At 40.9% G+C, this 21,562-nt stretch overlaps 3 protein-coding genes across 3 annotated transcripts in view; 1 reads left to right on the top strand and 2 right to left on the bottom strand.

The window, feature by feature from the left end:
* Positions 1-793: 793 nt before the first annotated feature.
* cntd1 (cyclin N-terminal domain containing 1) lies at positions 794-7,982 on the bottom strand. The gene is made up of 7 exons (XM_027005064.2): positions 7,757-7,982; positions 7,471-7,546; positions 7,197-7,377; positions 6,881-7,043; positions 6,640-6,784; positions 2,497-2,593; positions 794-895 (listed from the first exon to the last, which is right to left on the bottom strand). The coding sequence occupies exons 1-7, from the start codon at positions 7,980-7,982 to the stop codon at positions 794-796; spliced, it is 990 nt and encodes a 329-aa protein (XP_026860865.2).
* A 190-nt stretch (positions 7,983-8,172) lies between these two features.
* Positions 8,173-9,789, top strand: coa3a (cytochrome C oxidase assembly factor 3a). The gene is made up of 2 exons (XM_027005126.3): positions 8,173-8,461; positions 8,849-9,789. The coding sequence occupies exons 1-2, from the start codon at positions 8,260-8,262 to the stop codon at positions 8,953-8,955; spliced, it is 309 nt and encodes a 102-aa protein (XP_026860927.1). The 5' UTR covers positions 8,173-8,259; the 3' UTR covers positions 8,956-9,789.
* A 114-nt stretch (positions 9,790-9,903) lies between these two features.
* Positions 9,904-21,562, bottom strand: part of wnk4a (WNK lysine deficient protein kinase 4a) — a 40,679-nt gene continuing 29,020 nt past the window's right edge. The window contains exons 12-21 of the mRNA XM_027005125.3: positions 21,254-21,370; positions 19,470-19,643; positions 17,458-17,506; positions 17,225-17,332; positions 14,402-15,303; positions 14,056-14,149; positions 12,676-13,426; positions 12,377-12,582; positions 11,638-11,741; positions 9,904-11,303 (exon numbers count right to left, since the gene is read on the bottom strand). Of these exons, the coding sequence (XP_026860926.3) occupies positions 11,301-11,303; positions 11,638-11,741; positions 12,377-12,582; positions 12,676-13,426; positions 14,056-14,149; positions 14,402-15,303; positions 17,225-17,332; positions 17,458-17,506; positions 19,470-19,643; positions 21,254-21,370 (2,508 nt within the window). The 3' untranslated portion in view covers positions 9,904-11,300. The remainder of the gene's footprint in view (positions 11,304-11,637; positions 11,742-12,376; positions 12,583-12,675; positions 13,427-14,055; positions 14,150-14,401; positions 15,304-17,224; positions 17,333-17,457; positions 17,507-19,469; positions 19,644-21,253; positions 21,371-21,562) is intronic.

Raw genomic sequence — 21,562 nt, 5'->3', positions numbered from 1 at the left:
TTCTGGGGATGTTTCTGTTGCTGCAGAGGATTTATGAGCTATTCCACATCATAAGGGTAAGTCCTGTCACCCATTCACAATTAATGCATGCTGCATAATACAAAGACCACTAAATGTACCAACTTTTGGCCTCCAATATATTCTTCAAAGGTCTTTTAGGATTAAAACATTTTCCAGATCTTTCGTGATCTAAATTACAAAAATGCACATCTAACAGTATAAACAATCAAGTTTAAATACACTTCTCTTTTCTCATTACTCTACTCTCAGGCTTCACGGCTGAGGACTGGACCTATTGCACTGAGACCCAGAGTCAGAAGGGCAGACCAGGACGGACTAACCATGTCAACTGAATTGACAATTGTCCTCCACTAGTGACTTCCTGTCTGAGGGTCCACCCATTACAAATTACCTAGTAATTTATTTTGATTCATGCCATATTATAATAAAAGAATCAAAGCATAAAGCCTTTGAATGAACACAAATGAAATCTAGACATTTTATGCAGTGCAGAAAATGAAAGATACATACAGTTATTTTCCTCGATCATATATTTAGGATATTGACTCTGATTTTCAAACTTTTTCACTTTCTGAACGCCTCAATTGTCATCTATGTAAATTCTATATATCATTTTTATTTAATTTAAGAAAGTGAACTCCAAATAAAAATGAAACATTACACTTGTCATCCCATCATAACTTCTACCTAGGTCTGTGGTTCTACTTTACACAATTCTAAGGCATTCAGAATCATTTTTCATTTATGTATTTATATTACCAGGCATGTTCTATTATGGTGATTTGCTCTCTGTAATGTGCATAAGAGTCACATGAGCAAAGTCCATGATGCTCTTTGCCGAAATACCAGTAATCAGAGTGAGCTCGTCAACAACCTGTGGAACAAACCAGCATAAGCATAGTGCATTATAACTTTAACTTGGTAGTCCATTTGAGTCAATGAGATAACACTTTATTTGAGTGTAATATTCCTCTTGGATGCTGTGTGTGTATCCAAAAGATATATATTTTAGAATCCTCAACTGAGGCCTGCTGAAGGTTTTTACTGCTCAGTCGGTGTGGAAATGATAATCCACACCTAGAATTCTTCCATTCCCATTTGATTTCCCTCATTCCAAAGCCATATAGAGCCGCTCCCCACCCACCTTTGCAGCAGTGACCTACATTCTTCTTTGAAGGCTTTCCCCAAGATTTTGGAATGTGTCTGTGAGAATTTGTACACATTCAATCCAACGCACATTTGTGATGTCAAGTTCTGATGTGGAACAAGAAGCCCTGGCTTGCAGCCTATGTTCCAATTAAGCCCAAATGAGTTTTACTAGGCTTCCGATCAGGGCCCTGTGCTGGATTCACTCACCACAAACTTGTTAAACCATAGGAGCACAGTCATGCTGGAATGGGAAAGGGCCTTCCCTAAACTGTTGCAATAAAATTGTAAGCAATAATTTATATTGTAAGTATTAATTTAAAATATCTTTGCATACTACAGCATTAACATCACCCTTCACTGGAACTAGCCCAAACCCCAAAAAGCAGTCCCAGAACATTATTCCTCCTCCACTAAAGTTTAGTGTTGGCACTATGCCTTCTGGTAGGTATTCTCCAAACCCAGATGCATCCATCACACCACCAGATAGTGTGATTCATTACTTCAGAGAACACATTTCCATTGCTCCACTGAGTCCAGTTCTTTACACCACTCCAGCTGACGTTTACATTGTGCATAGTGATTTCAAGCTTGTGTGAAACTGCTCAGCCATGGAAACCCCTTTTATGAAGCTCCCAATATATAGTTATTCATGTTGCTCCCAGAGGCTGTCGAGAACTCTGTGGTGAGTGATGCAATGGAAGATATGTGATTTTTACATGGTGAGCACTTCTACACTTGCCGGCCCTACTCTGTGAATTTGTGTGATCTACCAGTTTATGGCTGAGATGTTGTTAGTCCTATACATTTCCATTTCACTATATAATTCCATTTCACTTATACTTAACCGGAGCAGATTTATTAGGACATAAATTTCACAAACTGGCATGTGGCAATGGTGGCATCTTAAGACAATACCACATTTAAAGTCACTAAGCTTCAGTACAATGCTTTCTACAATTATATTTATGTTAGTCTATAGAGATTGCATGACTGTGCAATTTATACACCAAAACACCTAAACTCAAATCACCCAAACGTAATAATTAGGAGGAGTGTACACATACTTTTGGACATAGTGTGCATGAAACTAGCTGAAAATTGACATTGACAAGCATTAAGAGAAAACCTCTTTCCATTCCTTTTAGGTTTAGATACAGTACAGCTTTGGGTTGAACATACAGCAAGATACAATAGTGCCCCATGTTTTTGCTGGGGTTCTCTCCAAAATTGGTAATTATGTATCTTAACAGAATAATTGATTTACAGAATTTACATGATATTAATCTCTTGGTTACACAGAATACAGTCTTTATATAGTGAAGTTACCTTTTTCCAAGCAAATGTTTGGTAGATGAAAGCAGCAACAGTGATAACGCCAACCCCTAACAGCATGTAGTCCTCAGTCACTGACACAAACTGTGCTCTGATACAAATGAAAGAATTACAATGAAAAAGTTTTTCTGAGGTGCTAAACTACATTGGACAAGCCATTGGTGCATGCTGTCAATTTCAAATACATATGAGCAAACATTTTTGCCCAGCAGTGAACACTTTTCTCATTGCTTGCACATCAGTCTCCATTCCTAATTGACTATTTGCAAAACAGTAGACATAGTGATCATTTGCTAACACAAATCAAATTAAAGTGTCTGATCAAACAAATAACAACACAATAACTGCAGCTGCTAATTACTGATCCCAAAACACTTCCTCAAATTGGGCTCAACTTGAAATGCTTAACCACCACCTGCAAATCTAACTCTCAACCAATCAACAGTGTACTATTGCTCAACAGCAAATATTCTGCAGTCATATGAGACAATGTCCAATTCCATCACACATCTGCAGTGAGGGACTGATTTAGAGCTGATCCACACATGTCTGTTGAATTTCTAAGTCCATACTCCGTTATTCAATTCTATTGAGGAATTCTTTGCTGCCTGGAGATGGGAAGTATATGACCACCATCCCTATTACCAAATGCCACTTTTAGATACTAAGCTTGAGACATGTAGGGTAATCATAGTATCAGACTGCCAGGGCTGGATCAGGCATGCCTGGAGATTTTTCCTATGCTGCATTGCCAGGAAAAAATTTTTTTTGCAGTGTTAATGAACACATATGGTCCAATATCAGGGACAAGATAGATCAGGCAGAGTAAAGCAAATGGCAAACTTTTTCTTGTATTTTGTATCATATTACAGACTTTTTTGGTTGCTTGATATTTTGTGTTTGAACTTGTATTACAGTGCTATATTGTATGCCTAATAAAATTACTGTACTTACAATGAAAATGTGTTTCTCATGCTTGTGTTTTTTTGGACCATCTGTGTCATGGTTGGCCCCTCCCTTTTGTTCTGGTTTCTATGGCTTCCTGCCTCATGCCTTTGTTTTGATTTACTTCCTTGATTTTGTTGAGTTCTCCACCCCTGTTTAGTTTCACCTGCGTTTTGTTTTGTTCTCGTTAACCTATGTATTTAATCCCCATGTTTGCCTCAGTGTTTCGCGTGTCATTGTTGTTCGATGTCTGGTCCTGTTGTACTGTTTCCACCTAGTTTGTGTTTTCTCTGCCTGATTATTGTTTCGTGTTTTTCACCTTGTTCTGTTTCTTTGTTCACCCTGTTTCATTTTCATTGCCATATCTGTTCTTTTTTGTGGATCTGCCTGTCTCCGTGTTTCGACCCTGGACCGTTCTATCGACTCTGATTCTGGATTTGCACATAATAAGTCTCACTCTTCTTGGCATTTGTGTCCGCCTCATGTTCACTTCATGTTACAGAATGACCAGTAAAAAACTAGGCTTAGGAAATGTAAACTTTGGAGGGAATTTTTGCTTTGTTAACCTTTGTGTGTCAGGGTCTAATAACCATCCTGATCCAGTGTTTTTTTTTCTCACCAGAAAATAAATCTTTTAGCCATAGTTGGCCAAAGCCACCAACTCATTGTAAACACTCTCTGATTGCTCTTCCATCTGATCCTGTTCCTCATATAGCCAGACTGTTGCCACGAAGTAGCCTTACCAAGACTGAGCTACCTAGGTATTCTACAGACTCCACTTTTTTATCAGATCAGTCAGACCTGCTCCCTGAACCTCCAGACCCATTAAAACTTCATCCAGTTCCCAGCACGGAAGACGCCACCCAGCCTATTCCAGTTCCCATTGTGGAAGACGCTGCCCAGCCTGTTTCAGTTCCCAGCGTGGATGACACGGCTCTCAGCAGTGAGTCTATTCTGGTCCCCAGCATTGAGGACACAATCCAACCCATTCCTGATGCCGCACCCAGTGGCGAGACTATGGCTCTTGGGGTCATCATGTTGGCCTCTCAGCCAGTCACAGTGGCTTTCCCGCCAGCCGCCCTGTCTCCATGGCCTTCTTGCCAGTACTTAGCCCCTTCCAGACTCTGGCGTAGAAGATGCTAGTTAGCACATTACTGTCTCTGGCGTGGAGTACACCAGCTAGCCTAATCCTGTCACTGTAGTGAAAGATGCCACCCAAGTTTTTGTATCCACACCCAGAGGTACACCCGTGCCTACTGCAGCCGCAGCTGCACCTCCGGATCTGCCAGACCTGCCACAAGCTGGGTGTACTTCAGGTCTATCAGCCTCCCAACCTGTATATCTGGTGGCTCTGCCACACAACTCTCCAGTATCATCAAGGGACATTACAGAGTAGTTCCTGAGACCACATCCTGTGACTCGCATAGGACTCCTATGACTCTGCCCCGTGACAGGTCAGTGGCCGTGTTACGCATCTCTCCTGTGTTTCCAGGGCCCATCACATTGGTCTTCCAGCATCCAATGATTGAATCATCAGCCTGCAGGCCTGTCCCATTGACTTTATCAGTGTCTAGGCCTGTTCCTGTGTTGACCTCATTGGCCTCTGCTCCTATGTGTCTTGTTCCTGTACTTCTTGCTCCTGTTCCTGGCTTTGGGTTGGTCTCTGTTTCAGTTTCAGTTATTGTTACCAATATGTTTCTTTGTCTAATGGAGTTAAAATATCTGTAACTGTTCAAGTATTAGTGCCCATGCCTGTTACCTTTTTTGTTCCTGTGCCCATATCTGTTGTACTTCAGATCTTCACTTCTGTTTTTGCCTCTGTGCCTATTCCTAGTTTCATTATTGTCCATGCATCTGGTCCCAGTGTTTCTTGTCTTGCTTCAGTTCCTGCACCTGATTCCAGTCCTCGCTCTCTTAAACCCCTGTGTTTGTAGTGTGTTTGTCAGTTATTGTTTCTGTGTTTTATTTGTATTGCGGTGCCCTTTATCTGCACTGTTCACTAGTCTGTTTTACATGCATGCTATAATGTTTATTGTTTGTGTTTGTTGTCTGTGTTTCACTTTTGTTTTCAATAAATGTTTGTGTGTGTTGAGACTCACTGCTGCATCCTGTGCCTTGCCCTGTTGCACTCGGACCGTCGCATGTTTTGTAGGTATCAGATTATTAGCTAGTTGTTCCTGGTTCATAGTGTTCAAAGTTCATTGTGTACAGTCTTCCTTGTTTTAATATTGTTCAAAGGTTTTTCTGTATCCTGTGTTTATGCTTTATTCTAGTTCTGCTCCATTCCTGGTTATCTCCTTTCAGTTTATGATTTTAGCTCATGCATGTATTACAGTCCCATGTAATTATAATCCCCAGTCCTTCTTAAATTCTAATCCTTTTTGTACTTCTGTTGTTTTCTGTTCCGTTTAGTTTCCTTATTTACTTATAATAATTTTGCATATAATTATATATATATATATATATATATATATATATATATATATATATATATATATATATATATATATATAAATATAAATTTTTGGTACTTTCATATTTGTTTATTAAACTCACTTCTTGTTCTGCTGTATACATTTCATGGCTTTTTCTCATATGTTTGATTTTGATTACATGTACTCTCTCATTAGAGGTGATAGCACTCCACACGTGTTTTTCTTCTGCTATGCCTACGTTACAATGTATACTGATGATTTTAGTGTAACTGTAATGAGTCATAGTAGATTACATTAAATGTCCTTTAGCATTATACACCACAATAAGAAACATCCATAGCACTTTAGAATCATTCAGACTGTGATCTGTATCATTGAGACAGTTTTTGTATGTGCTTGTATGTGTTTAATGTTGAACTGCTGTGTGTTACTGTTTGGGTGAGTGACAGTTTTGCAACATGTTTTGATTGAAGTAGAGAATTTTGCAGTATTTTTGCAATATATGGTATTGTTTTGTAGACTTTGTTGGCTTGTTAGAGAATGTGGTTACTGTCAGGACCAATGAGGATAAGTGGATTAGAAACTGTAATAACTGCATTGTAATTATCAGTTATGCTACTGAAAAGTACAACACAACTGTGATTAGAAACATAGTGGTGAACAGAGTGGATTAATTCAGCAATCCATGGATTATCTATTAGCATTCTTTGTCTCCTTTACACACACTTACACACACACATACAGATTCTGTAGGCACCTTTGAGCTGAGGAAAGGCCGAGATGTCCGGTAGCAGCCATGAGTAGTGAGTGGTAGATAGCATCCCTCTGTAGGTAGATAAACTGAAGAACATACTTACACAGGTGGTGCAGGTGTGCGACAGGGGCAGTCGGGTCATTATGGCCTATAATAAACACACAAGGCCAAATAATGCACACCTGTATATTTAAACTGACCTGACTATTATGAGCTTGTAAGGAAATGTTGCTAGATGTCTTACCAAGAACATCCAGAAGAGTCTCCACATATGACAGAGGATTTGGTACACTCAGTTTGAAGTCTAAAGTTTTCAAGATGAGCAGCTCTGACTCTATTAATTTTTCTCTGGCACAGTTGCTACCGACTGACTGAAGATATCTTGATGCAGAGTTGTTGTCAATGACCTGTTTTTGACATTGCACTTCTCTTTAATGGGATTACCACAACTTTACAACAGATTACCATTTCACTGCGTGTTGTACTGTGTATGACTATGTATGTGACAAATAAACCGAACTTGAACTTGATTATATTCTTAACTGGTCTCAAACTCTTACACTGGAATGTAAAGATAGTTTGCTGGCTATCTGCACACTAGAAAGGATGAAGATGTAGAACTTTTCACTCAGACTCTGAAAGAGTAAGTCTTCATATTTTTCTGTACTCCTACATGAGACACCTTCACAGACTTCACTCTTCTGGCTGGAGAATAAATTGGCGATATGTTTGACCATAAACCTGGGGTAAGAATATCAGAATTAAAATCTGAATTGTTCACTATGACAAAACTTAACAATGAAATATCCTCATATAATCAGTTCTCTGACTTGCCTCTCCAGTATTTCAATGGCATGATAACCTACTAATGGGTCTAGTCCCTGTTCCTCACAAATAAGAAATGTCTGTTCTGTGAAATTAAATAACCGCAGACAGATTAAGAGACAAAAGAAAAATAATCGTTACAACAGAGTTTTTCAGTTGAACTTTGTGATTTTAGGTTGGAGTAAGAAAACTTAAAGATAGTCATCTTCATTTGTATCAATAGTTGATCAATAAAATGGCTTTAAAAATCAGTAGGGTATCCTAAATATATCAAAATTAAGTAAAGTTTACTTACCCACTACTCTTTTGTCCTTAAACTTCCCACAAACACTTGATACGTTCTCTAAATGTAATTTGTTTTTATTGTTAAGAATGGTTAGAAAGTCTGACAAATTTTCAAATGAAGCTTCGCCGAATCTTAGCATCTTTCGACTGTTTGGTAAAAATAATGTCAGCCACGGTATGGTTATATATACGAGGTTGTTCACAATTTTATTAATGTATATCCACGAAAAGTACATTTAAATACGGAGTACACCGTTAGATTTTAGGTCATAACGGTTTTGAAGACTATAAGGTGTTCCTCAGCAACACACTAGATGGCGGCGTAACTGTTGCGAATTTGACGTTTCTGACTCTCCGCCTTCGAGCGTACAGTCGTGAAACTGCGGCTGCGCGGTGCACGTGACTGGCACAAACAAGATAATAATATGGATCGACCTCAAAACGTTTAAGTTCTTATTTAAGCCGAGCTTCACGTAGTATATAACACTGCGGCAACGTAAGGCGTGTGGAAGCATGGCTGACAAGGAAGGTAATAAATTTGGACCTGAGAATGAATTTGCCAAGAGGATAGATCCTACAAAAGAGAAATTGACGCAGGAACAGATTAAGTATATCCGTCAAGCGGAGCTGGCTCAGTGGAAGAAGAAAAGCCAGAAGCTTCGTGGTCGGAACATTTTAACTGGACTCGCCATTGGAGCCATAGTGATGGGAATATGTATCCTCCTCAGCAAGGTTATTTGGGCTAACGCTAGCTAGCTATAGACCTGGTCCACATGCATTTAATGTAGCGCGCTATCCTAGCTAATATGCTTACATATTCCTCAGGTAGGTTAGCTATATGTAAAGTGAGGACATGAACAGCTGTCGATATAGCTAGCCAACTATATCGGTGGGAAAAAATATTCAAGGGCAACGTACATTGATTTGGTGAACATAATATGGTTTGCTTTATGGTTAGCCATGTAGCCGGCTACCCCTCCTAGCGAGCTAACTAGAGTAAACACATTTGTGAAAACGCCGATTTCGTGGGCCAGCATAGTGTTTGAATTAGAGGCTGGACTGAGATCATGTGTTTTCCTATTAGCCTTGACTGTCTTAACAGATGGGTACACATTCTACTCTGTATCCCAAGACAGGATCATGGATGAAATAGACCAGGAAGCAAAAGTGGCAGCTAGGATGCGTGGGGCAAAGACTGGAGCGAATTGAACCTGAACTGGCGTCGGAAGGCTGTGGTGTCTTTGGAGCAAGAGGTGGTTTGCACAGACTCCAAAAGGGGACAAACCTATTGATCACTTATTGCCTGCTAGGTCCCGACCAAGAAATGTGGAAGCCATGTGAACCCATGTCTTCTCCCGCGCGAGGCACACCATAGCCAGAGAAACACACGGGGGCAGTGCTGCAGCAAATATTGCTAGTGGAAAATAAAATTACATATACATTGAGTTTTGTAGGGTTTTTGATACGTGGGGAAAGAAGCATGAGATTAAAATGTCAGTCACGCTGTAAATATTTGTTGTAGTAACGTAATAAATGATAAGCGTAATAATAACAAATGGTGGGGTCTTGTAGTTTCTGTAGTAACGTAATAAATGATAAGCGTAATAATAACAAATGGTGGGGTCTTGTAGTTTCTTCGTACTTCATATACATTATATAACCATATATATAATATATGCGACAAATACATTTTTCCCCAAGTTTATTGTACAAACTCAATTTGAAGCCTGGTACATGTATAAAAAGGGAAAGGCACGCCATGGTAGTATAGCAGCTTTGCGCAGAAAGCATCACATTCACTAAAATGGCTTAATCACATTTTTCTCAATCTTATATATCCTATTTGTATCTGTCAAATGCAATGTGCATATTTAGGCAAAATAAAGTAGTTTGCAGCTTGTGACTAATTCTGTTTTAAAGGATTTCTGATTTATTTTGAACAATGTTAAAATGCTAAATCAAACCAACATATTGAAAGGTAACCCCTTTCCCCTAAGCCTTTTCATTTAGTATATCTTTGAAATAAACATAAGTCAGCATTTACCAGTCAAAATGGGTATTTTGTGAAAAGGTTTTGCTATATACAATAAACAATACATATTTCTTTACATATTAAGTTCTATCTTCCAAAGTAATACGGATGTTCAAACAAAAGTGCAGCAAAAAAATACAAAATAAATATTGCAGGAGCTGAATGTAATCAGAACGCTTCTCGGACTGTGTGTTGCATTTAACAACATTTGGTTTCCTTAGGTATTACCGTAAAGTTTGTAGAATTGTCTGCAATTTTTATTTAAAATAACCAGATGATTTTGTTGAAGTGCTGTGTGCTTTTTAAATGCATTCATAGTATCAGTAAAAGTTAACTTGGCAACTTTAGTAATGGTGTTTGTCAGTTAATAACCTATATATGCCTCTATAATATAAAACAAAAGGCATATTCAACTAGTGAAACAATGCAAAGACAATCTTACACAAGCAAAGAGAAGACTATAACTGCAACAAATGCATCACAGCTTCAAATCTCAAAAAATGGCTTAATATAATGGTTGCATATTGTTCAATTTAATTCACACATTGCACTTTCAAAATGTACATATTAGACAGCTCATTATCTCCAGTTCTCCAGCTTCTATTCACATTAACCATATGGGAAAAATAAAATACACATCCAAAACCCACCCAACAAAAATAATTTTATATAAGCAGTACAGTATGTCAGACAAGAGGTTAATATTTTTTTGTTGCTGTCTTTGACAGATCTATTCAGTTGTACAATACTTTCTACAGCAAAATGTCAGGGACAGAAATACAATGTCTATTAGATGTTTGTTTTTATCTCTCTCTCACTCTTCCCTTTCCTCTCTCTCTCACATACACAGAAAACACATGCCTGTTCAGCAGGTCTAACAGCTGCATATACAGGCAGTTTATTTTCAAAAGTGCAAAGGACATGGCCAAGACTGGGAGTCACTAATGATCCACTGGTGAGCCATCAGAGAGAACTAACAAATCATTTTCATGTCACTAAGCTCACCAACTTCACCAATAGCATTGTCACAACAGCAGGGTTCAGGGTGGCAGTGGTGGAATTCAAGTACATTACACTTGTTCCAACCCCAACAGAGGCATCTATTTTAAAGCAAGGACAAAGAATTGGTCTATATTTCATACACTGGGATTCATACATTGTGCTCAGGTGGCAACGTAGTCTAATGTGAACAGCAAAGAATGAATGAAAGCCAACGCAAGATTATTTTTAATATGTTTTAACAGTCAACTAAGGAATTGATCTTTAGTTGGGTTACAAACTAGAGGCTCTGGGGGCACTCATAGCATGAGTAGAGGCAGTAATGTGGCATTACCACGGTGACCGTCTGAACAGGAAGTGCCACTGACACTTGCTCTTCTACGAGCAGAGAAGGTCTCTTTGTCTATTGCAAGGTCTGCCTGTGTAAAGTCTTCTTTCTTCAGTAGGATGTGGGAGTGAACAGTAGATGATGGCTGGATGAGGTAGTCTAAACTAGTTCTGCCAACAGGCTTGGATATGTATTTTACTATGAAAGGAGAGAGGAGAAAAAGAAGCTATTCAGAACTGACTGCATGAATGAGTCACATCAAATTCAAGAGTGATCAGCAAGTAAATGTATTAGGCTGCTGAGTAAAAATACTGAAAACACAGATATTTATACCCTTATGTCTTTGAAGTAATTTTTCAAGACACTAACACTTGGTAAACAAGGGCACACATGTATTGTAATTGCCCGCATATACATCTTCAAGTTAAAATTTGGAAGAAAACATCCTACTTGGACTTGTGTCAGGGGAATTAGCTACAAAGAGAACTAAATAGCATGTAATATAAGCAAATATGATTTAAGTGGGGCATACCATTCTGGTGAGGTCAGGGGCAAAGGTTACCCCTTTAGGAGGTCGTTCCTGTGAACTGCTGCTGCTACTGCTGCTCCCACTCAGAGAATTCTTCCTTATGATCCCTGTGGACCAAACACAGCAGTAATTTGCTTCAGATCTTTCGAATGAATATTCCTGCTGTTTCACTTTTCTCTTTCAGTAAAGGGTACAATCCATGTCAAAGGAATTTTGTGAGAAAGGCAGGGACCAGACAGTTCTCAGTATGTTTTCATGGGAACCTGACATCTGATTAAATTTCTCACATCGTATCTCTAGAGTACTGTAATAATACTGTAGTTATGTATGTCATCATTCAAATTTTCAATGGACATGTGGGTGCAGTCTGTGTATAGTGATGATGAAATGAGAGATTTTAATATTCATAATTCAAAAGTTGTCAAGATGGAGCTGGAGAAATATTTTTGGGAGAGGCCACTAATCTATGGGTGTAACAAAAAGGATGTAGTACAGTATGACGTAAGCACAGAGGAAAACAGCCCTCAGCAGAAACTGTCAAATGGTGGCATTCCAATCAAATTTATGAATAACTACACAGCCTTCAGTAGATGTCCAAGCAATTATTTAAATCAGTTTTTAATCTAACAGAATTTCAATACACCTAATAGAAATGTAAGAAAGTTGAACCTGAAATGAACTTAAAATGTAGATACTGATTCTACATGGGTGTGAATGGGGTTTCTTCTACACCAAGTTATACCTGTTACGGGGAGAATATCCAATCTCTGCAGGCTGTTGCGACGAGAGGAAGGGAAAGCTCCTCCTTTGGAGAGACGACGCTGCCGGCTGGATAGCATTGCTGCTGGAGACACGATACATGGTGGAGGAATCTTCCCCATGCGCTTGTAGAGCTCCTCTATCTCTCGCTTCTGCACTGCTTGCAGAGTCTGAACTTCACAGAGGTGCCTGGAAGGGAGAGAGAGCACAATGCTTCTTTTATATATTGTAAATAGACCAGTTTGCTGACTTGGGAGCTTCTCATAACAATCAGATGCTTACTTCTCCCTCAGCTCCAGGAGCTCATCCCACATCTCATCATCGTCGCTCTCCAATTCGTCGCTGCTCATGTATGAGGAGGGGCGTGTGTGGCTCTGCCTTGACAGATTGTGGAGTGGGGTGGCATACTGAGGGCTGCCCGTCACTCCATCCCAAAGGCTCCCCTCTGCGTCCATGGCAACAGACAGCCCACTGTCTATGGATGTCCCTGTGAGAGACTGGACAGACTCAGGTTTTTGGCCCCTCTTCCCCATGTGCTGCTGGTCTCCCTGGCCCTCATCATTCTCATCAGGCTCCTGGTTACCACTCGGCTGAACTTCCTCTTTGCTCTCCTCACTCCACATAGTCTTCCTTTCTTGCTGTGGAGGAGATGGCTCATGGAGGTGGGTGACGTCATGAGGAGTCTGCATCGAGACGTTTTCCTGTTGTCCGAATGGCTCGTTTAACTTGTGAGCAACATTCAAGGAGAGGTGCGGGTCTTCAGGAGCGTCTGTGTGGAAATGCTGAGACGTGGTGCAACTTAACAATGTAATTTCATTTCCCTCTGACATTTTTTGCCCCTCAACTGGAGTGTCATGCAAGGAGCAAATGGAAGAGGTGGCCAAGTGTGCTTGTGCTGTTGGTGCATCTGCAGAAACAACAGTTGTGGGTCCAGCATTTGGAGTGGTTTTATTATCAGCATGTGAAGTTGCTGCTGGGAGCTCTTTAGTGGGGGAAACCTGAAAGCGTCCAACTGTGACTATGGACTTTGACTCTGTGAAAGAACAAAAAGGCATGACAAGGAACATTCACTTGACAGAACAAATGTGTCAAAAAGAAAGAAACATACACGCATGCTTATTAAACTAGTAAATAAATGTTGTCTTCTCTGGATTTTACCCAGATCTTTGGATCTGTTATTTTATGACATAAGTGGTAACACACCACAGTAAAATCTGCAACCCATTTTCATTTGCATCAGCTACATCATCTGAATTGGATGCTATGGACTCCGAGCTGGATGTAAACATATGTAAGAAATACGGGTAACAGCTCATGAAAGGCAAAGTCAGTTGTGGGCTGTTTTGGTGTGGTTCGGGCAACATTCACACCTATGGGCTGCATTCCATGGAACATTACAACCAGACATTCTGGTTATGCAACACCTCCAAAGGAACAGCTAATGGACAATAATGTCTTCCAACACCAATGTGGGTGCATTTGCTGTGCCAAGTACAAACAAAGTATACAAAGCTTACTGTGAGCAAGACAGATGAGGACTTAGCTGGTCCCTTAAGTCATAATTAACACTTATTTTGATCTAGTACATAATAAAATCTCCTTATGTAAGGGAAAAAAAGGTTTGCCTGTTAGTGGCTGGGTGTGTGTGTGATTCCATCTTACCAGAGTGAACAGGGTATTCTTTAGGTTCACACACACTAGTGCTGGTCTCTGGTACTGTTGGTGGGGAGTGGGATCTTGGACTAGAAGATGAAGGCTTGAGAGGCACAAGAACAACCTCATCAGTTTTGAATAATGGAAAATGATGCCTCACAATTCATACCATGTATTTCACTAATAGGATATGCATGCATCTGAAACTATAATATATTACCCGAGATGTACCATAGATCCATCTTAGCCACAAACAGATTTTCACACCTCAAAAATATTTGCAGTATCTTCTTTGCAAAGCCTTCCCTTCAAAACAGGAAGAGTACTAGATTAGCGTCAGGTGAATATGACTCACCATAGTCTCTGTGCTGGGTCTCGGGGAAGATGACAGCCCAGATGATGTACAGAAGCCTGACTGGTCAGGTGAAGGTCTGGGGAAGGTTTGTGTGTATCCTTGAGGCACAGTGTATTCCTTAGGGTGTTGCTGGACAGCAGGGGCAGGATTAACCCAAACCATTGCCTGTGGGACACTGCAGCCCATCTGCTGCACAGGAGCATCTATATGCACAGCCATGGCAGGGGTGGAACTGATCATGTGTGTGTGCGTTAAGGTGGAATCTGTCCTCAGGGTGCATCCATATGCATCGTCCCAGTGCTGAACTTTGGCTTCAGGGTTCTGGCAACAATCAGGCTGATCCTTGAGAATGCCATATGGGTGTGTAGGCTCTGGCTGCATGGGCACAGGATACTTGGGGGAATATACTGAGGGATAGCAAGGCTGGGGTGGCACAGCATGGCTAAACTGCAGAGGAAAACTAGCCAGGGAGGGCATGGTCTGGCCAAGTGGGGAAGGCAAGTTGGGGGTAGGGATGAAGGAATGGGCCATACTCATGGCCATGGAGAGCACATTGGCCAGGGAGAAGAGGGGTGGAGTTTGGGGTGGCCACACGGTAGGGGAGTGACCTGGCAGGGCAGGGGAGGGAAGGGTACTGACGTCACTAAAAGGGTTCAGGACATCTGAGGCGAAAGGACTGGGGGAGTTGCAAGAGGAAGGAGGGGAGGAGGAAGAGTAGGAGGGGTTACTGGGGAGGCGAGAGCGCAGGGGGTGGGTGGGTTTGGGTGAGCCAGGGTGGGTTGGGTATGAGAAGGGGAAGTGGGTGGAGGTGCCCACATAGGGCACTGAATACTGCTGCAAGTGGGGGAGCTTAGAAAGGGACGAGGCAGAATCAGAGGTGGTTTGCAATAGACGTGAAGTTCCTGAAAGTTGTAAGGAGAAAATGACATTGTAAAGTGATAAATATGTTCATCTATAGCACTATTTGGATAGGAGTAGATTTACATGGAGAGATGGGGTAATATAATTACTACCAGCGTTTCTCACTGATTTTACTAATGTGTGTAAATATCATGTCATATCCTGTGGAAAAGGAGTTTTTCACATTTTTCTCAATTATGGAGGCACTTGACGATGCATTTAGTTTTGTGCATGGCACAAATACCTCGGGTGTAGCTTTACACAGATATTTAGTTATTTAATATTGGTTATTTAATATTTTGATATTAAATATTTATTTGATATTTTATTCAACATGGGTAATAATCATGTTGAAGGGCAATATTTCATATCTTAATTATTTATATTGTTATTTGACCCTGCATTTGATGATTTGTACTCTTTACCACCAACTACAAGTTCCTTTTTCTGGGAGACAGATGTGCAAAATTTTCTGGTGCCTGAATTAAAGGATGCCACAAACAGTGTTTTCATAACACAGCGGAAGCCACATATTATGCTTGTTTTTGGAGGTAATGGCAGTAGCCACTCCCATCTCAGTCATTTATACAGAGATTTCTTATCCCGTGCAAATTGGTCCTACATTTTACAGATGTCCTGTACTTACTCCACACCTCCCCATGTAAAAATAATCCAGTCCAAATATGGCTAAATGACAGTAATTGTATGAATGTCCCAACATGAACAAATGAAGAACACCAAACTCTCTTTGAAGGTATGATAAATATGTATGGGATTCAAACTAGAAAAACAAGGATAATCTGTTCTTTGGGCCCTAGGTTATGTATGCTTAAGTAAGTACTGACTTCATGATATAATAAAAAGAATGAATAAAGGGAATTATTCCACCCTGCAAAGCATGTGAAGATTTTATACTAAGACAAATAAAAACTTCCATGGTTTCAAATACAAACAGCAACAAAACAGCCACACCCGATCCTCATAAAACCCTAATTGGGATCCAATGCTATGTTGCAACTTGACTGAAGATCTGAAGAACGGATATTCGGCCACTTTTTAAAAAATATTTCTGCAATGCTTTTTATACCAGCATTTTTATATGACAGGACACTTTCTCTCATAAAGCATATTATTAGGGCTGGTTTCAACAGCCTTGACTACAATGTTGTCTCACTACGTTCTATGTACAAATATACTAATAACATAATAAGGCAGTTATGACTAAATGTTTTAATTGCAAGAGACATTTTTACAATGCCACTACAGTTGTAAACCAGATGGCTGCAAATGAACGCAGAAAAGCCAAAAAGCCACTTGCACTGTAACCACCCAAAAGCGAGGTGAAAATATATTGTGCGGGCAAACATGCCATAAACGCAGCTGATGGCCAGGAGGCAGCGGTACAGAATGTTCTATTTGAGGGAAAATACGGCTTTGACAATTGAGGTGAGGGGGTGGTGTGCTCTGGTTTTCAGCTTTTTGCAGACTAGATGCCTTTGGGGGGGTCTTGGTTTTTGATTTACTCTGCACCATTGCCAGCGGGTTGGGGAAGAGTGTGATTGTTGAAGAAAGAAGAGAAGGAGAGATAGTCGGTAAGCATTTTGGGGCGCGTGTATTATGGTAGAGATGTGTCTCTCTCTTTCTCGCTTTCTCTCTCTCTCACTCTCATTCAACAGCATTCACAGGCCACAAATGAGCAGCTTTGAAGAGGCTTGGGGCCAGAGCTGACACCCACACACACTGAGACTTTGGGGCACAGTACGGGGAGAAGGCGCCGGCTAAAAGTCCAATAATAGTCTTCACAGAGTGACTGGTCCTTTTTATTTGCTGCCAGGTTGGGTATATATCCTGAAGGTGGAGAGGCACTGGGGTGACGGAGGTAGGTTGTGCATTTGGGGTAGCGGAGAGGGTGGAGAGGCTTACCCGGTGTGTTGTGGAAGGACTGCGAGCGTAAGAGGGGACGCACAGGTGAGGTAACGTCTCTGCTCAGCCGTGGTGGTGAACTACGTGCTCCACTGCCTGGGTTGAACTCTGAAGGAATACGCACACACATGCAAGAAAAATATCAGACATTGCAGTTATAGCGCTAATGTAGCAGACAACATTTGTGACACTGACAACTTAGCCACTTTGAACTGTGTTTTATGAAACTTTACCTGGCAGAGAGGAGGAGGAATGTGTTCGTGCAAGACTATGGAGGTTTGGCTGAAAATTGAAAAGAAAAGAAAAAAAATAACTTTTACAGTACTAAATGTAGTAGACATCATTCATGACACTGACATCTTTTATGAAATCTTACTTGGCAGAGAGGAGAAGGAAAGTATTTGAGCAAAGATTGTGTTTATAAACTTTTGATTAAGTGAAAAACAAGTACAATTTACAGTGAAACAGTCAATTTATACAGCTCTCAGATGGTTTAAAAACATTTATATCAAAGTTTCAAATCTTCAAGTCTTACCAATAAGATGATATATGCAGCTTAAGGTAAACACTTAAAATCTGTTACATCAATTACTTTACACTAAAGCTTTATTTAGTGCTGTAATCTGCTTTAATGGCAGGCTCTTTAAGATTGATTAAGATTGCAGATATCTTGGTCTTCCTAAACTCCCCTTGCCCCGCACTCACACAACTGCCGGGAAGCACAAGCAGGAGAGTCACTCACTGTAAGTGTTTGAGACTACTTAGGTCATGATTACCAACACTATAAAGACCTCTCTAAGGCACAGCAGGAAAGCAAAATGAGTCTGACACAGAAATGCAAACATGCTCCACAGTGCCTACGTGCACCAACACACATATGGAGTGCAGTATGTTCCTTCGCCCTGACCACCACCTCCCCCCAAGCTCCTTTAAATGAGCCAAACAGGGCTGTGGTTGGTCCTTGCAGATCCCTTTCGGTCAGGCACTGGTCTGGACGAGTAAATTGAGGTGGAGGGGCTCATGTAGGAGTGTGCTCCAAAGACAGAGAGGCAGAGCTAGAGAGGGGGCCCATGAGGCACAGCCCCTGAGAAGGGTGAGGGGAATCTGGGCCACAGTTCCACTGGAGTGCCTGGTACTAATCAGGCCCTAGTCCGAAAGCAAGAGAGATCTCCTCCACAGTCTGATTGTAATTATAAGGCCTCCTGGGTGCCATGTGTGTGTGTGTGTGTGTGTGTGTGTGTGTGTGTGTGTGTGTGTGTGGAGTGCACGCGTGCATACAAGTAATAGTGCTGCATCTCTTTCTCGATATGAAACAGGCCATTGTTCTTCACATTGCTCATTAAAGGATATTTGAGATCAGTTGACTAGAGGACTGAAAGAGAGTAGGCAGCTTTCTGTCGACATTACCAGGAAATTATCCATAGCATGCGGAGCTGGAGATCCAGGCACCTTGTGTATATCATGGCACTGTGTTCATGTCTGTTTCTTAGGGAACAGATTGTAAATGGCAAGTCTGAGCTGTCATGCAGAATGTGAAAGTGAGCCAAGAAAAAGAAAATACAAATATGGAGTCATTTTAAACACTGAGTGGATCCTGCTACTCTGCTTTGTATACGTCACACATAAACAAGGAGGTAATTTTTCTGCCTTGAATTAACATACATACACATGCATTACTTCCAGCGCCTTTAAAACCACTTACTTAGGCATCCATATTTGGTGCCTTGTCGTGCACCTTTTAAACTGCCTTAAACTTCAGGGATAAAAAAGCAGATTTACTGTCTCATTTGCTACAGACCACGAGGCTCAACATCAAAGGTAATAAAGTCTAAGAAATTGAGCTGTTCATTAAAGAACCAGGCCTGGGAAGAAGCTGCATGGCAAGCACAGATTGGTCTGGGGTGATTGGAAGTCTTTGGTAATTAGATGCACACCATGCGCATTGTTGCATACCATCTCTATTGCAAGAAAATTTGTTCTTGTAAGGATTGGCAGATTTGACACTCCCCTTTTTTAAACCCTGCAGACATTTTACAGCTGTAGTTTAAATGGCATGATTATTTGTAGTTATACAAAACAAATAACATTTTTAGCCCTCTTAGAAAGTTTATGTTTAAGAAGGCAAAGATTTTCTTCTCTGGCAGCAATACATTTTGGAATACATACATATACACAGCAATACGTACACACATGTATATACATATAAAAACACACACAAATGATATATATGAAATATAGACTTCACCTGTGACACTGAAAGGTTGCCGGCACTGTTAAGGGGTGGGGAGTGGGACGGTCCATGGTTGCCATGGTGATCTGCTGCTCTTTCGCCCATTAGGGACTCTGCCCGTTTGATGATGTCACACATTCGGTAAACGAAGCCCTCTTTCTCAGAGGGAAGGATGAACTCATTGTGGACCTGAAAGAAGGAGAGTGAGAAGTAATTTAGAAAAAAAAAGGATAAAAGTCACTGGCTTGTCAAGCGTACAGGAACAAAACATGGAACCAAATTTGGCTTGACTGAGTGTGCACATATCGGAGCTATATTACCGTGTAATTATGGGGGCTGCAATGTGAGGTGCAACATAGAATTCATCGCCTCAGGATATTCTTAGACATCCCACATAAGAGTGTGGTTGTTTCTAAGCAGGTTCAAACTTGTACACACTTTTAATAGCAAGTAGTTTTTAATTCAATTCATTCTGTCTGTACTCCCGTACACCAGTAATAGCTGTGGGTTTACACGCTGTGACCAATAACTCTCCAAAAGAGACCGCACACTGCCAAAGCTCTTGCACTGAACAAAGAGCTTCTGTATGAGAACAGACGCATGTTGCACATTGGACATATGTGGACATCCTACACATATACACATACACACCCAAGAAGCTCGCTCCTATGTAAATGTCCCGTAAACGCACACGCGCACACAAGAAAGCACAAGCGATTACATACACATCCACACGTACACAGCCATAAGCCCCAACACACACGGAGGCGGTCACAGAACAAAATGTCCTATAGTTTGAGGCCAAGCTTGTGTATTGATGCAAGTGCTGGTACATAATCTAAACGTATCAGAAGGATAGGTACACGTGGATCATAGGCTGCTTCTTCATTAAGCGCTATTAAAACCTCTCCACAATACACTAGTGTGCCCTTCCAGCCCAGCTTTTGGAGGGAGCTACAAATGTAATTGAATTCCAATTTGGTCAGGAATAAAAACCTTTAATATATTCAGGCTCTAGCGCATTGGTGTAGTGGTGTCTTGTCTCCAAGCTTTATAAAGAAACAGAAACAAAGAGGCACATGAATGAGTTCCTTAACTGTGATGCTGTTCTTGTTCCTGCTTCTGATATCTAGTTGATACGCCTAAAGAGGCCAAAATATTTCTCACTATTTCAGTGATCCTACATTGGGCTAATTCAGATTTCTAATTACACATTTAGCACAATGTTGCAGTTGGGCTACATTTAAGGTAAATAAAAATATATAACTAAGAAATGATTTCAATACATCACATTTACAGGCATTTTAACACCTCTAGGTCATGTGTGCATAATTAAATATCCTTTACTCAGAAAGGGTGAAAATAGCACCGACTGTGTTTGCGTACAGATCTTAGGTGCGAGACAGAGGTACTGTGTGTCTGTGTGTCCGAGAGAGGACCATCTGGCATTAGGACAGAGCTGATAAGAGCTCTGGCAGAGTGGTTGCGTAAAGGCCTACAGCCAGCTGAGCAGAGCTCTGCTATTTCTGATTACTGGGCCACGGGGGTGGGGTGGCAGTAACAGTACCAACTGAGGAAAGCTCTTCTGTGGTGTATTGAGCACTGTTTTTAAACCAACTTCACCAAATGTTCTGCAACATTCTGCGGACATGTTCTGTTGTACAAAGTATTTTTGAAACAATATGTCATCTTTGTTGGAGAGAGGAGTGTGTGTGTGTGTGTGTGTGTGTGTGTGTGTGTGTGTGCGTGTGTGTGTGTGTGTGTGTGTAAATGATGTCGGAATGGACTAAATGGTGTACCATAACTGCAGCAATGTCCTCAGGGCTGTCTCCATCAAGGTCAAATTTGAAGGTGACCATCTTATCATTGTGTGTCTGCAGCTGGCATTCCACCACCCGGTCCACTTTATCAGACAGCTGAAGAGAGGAGCACACACACGTTCTTAATCATATGTATTACAGATTCACAAGGCAGCCACCTGGGACGCTTTTCCAAGAGTCTTCCCATATATGCTGAGCACTTAGAAACTGACGGACTACAGATCTAGAATAAACAGCAGCGTATTCACCTTTCTTGCTTTGTGACAGTGACAGCAGTTACAAAACAGA

The sequence above is a fragment of the Electrophorus electricus genome, chromosome 15, assembly GCF_041902795.1.
Source record: "Electrophorus electricus isolate QZ-2024a chromosome 15, ASM4190279v1, whole genome shotgun sequence".
Lineage (NCBI taxonomy): Eukaryota > Metazoa > Chordata > Actinopteri > Gymnotiformes > Gymnotidae > Electrophorus > Electrophorus electricus.
This window is presented reverse-complemented; position numbering and strand designations above follow the sequence as displayed.

Bases quoted from the DNA above. Each gene is read 5' to 3' on its own strand.
- cntd1 (XM_027005064.2), bottom strand. From the start codon at position 7,982: ATGTACTTTTCGTGGATATACATTAATAAAATTGTGAACAACCTCGTA. The intron at 7,547-7,756 runs GTAAGTAAACTT...TTAATTTCACAG, and splicing joins TAAGGACAAAAGAGTAGTGG to AACAGACATTTCTTATTTGT. The intron at 6,785-6,880 runs GTAAGACATCTA...TGTTTATTATAG, and splicing joins GACTCTTCTGGATGTTCTTG to GCCATAATGACCCGACTGCC.
- coa3a (XM_027005126.3), top strand. From the start codon at position 8,260: ATGGCTGACAAGGAAGGTAATAAATTTGGACCTGAGAATGAATTTGCC. The intron at 8,462-8,848 runs GTATCCTCCTCA...CTGTCTTAACAG, and splicing joins AGCCATAGTGATGGGAATAT to ATGGGTACACATTCTACTCT.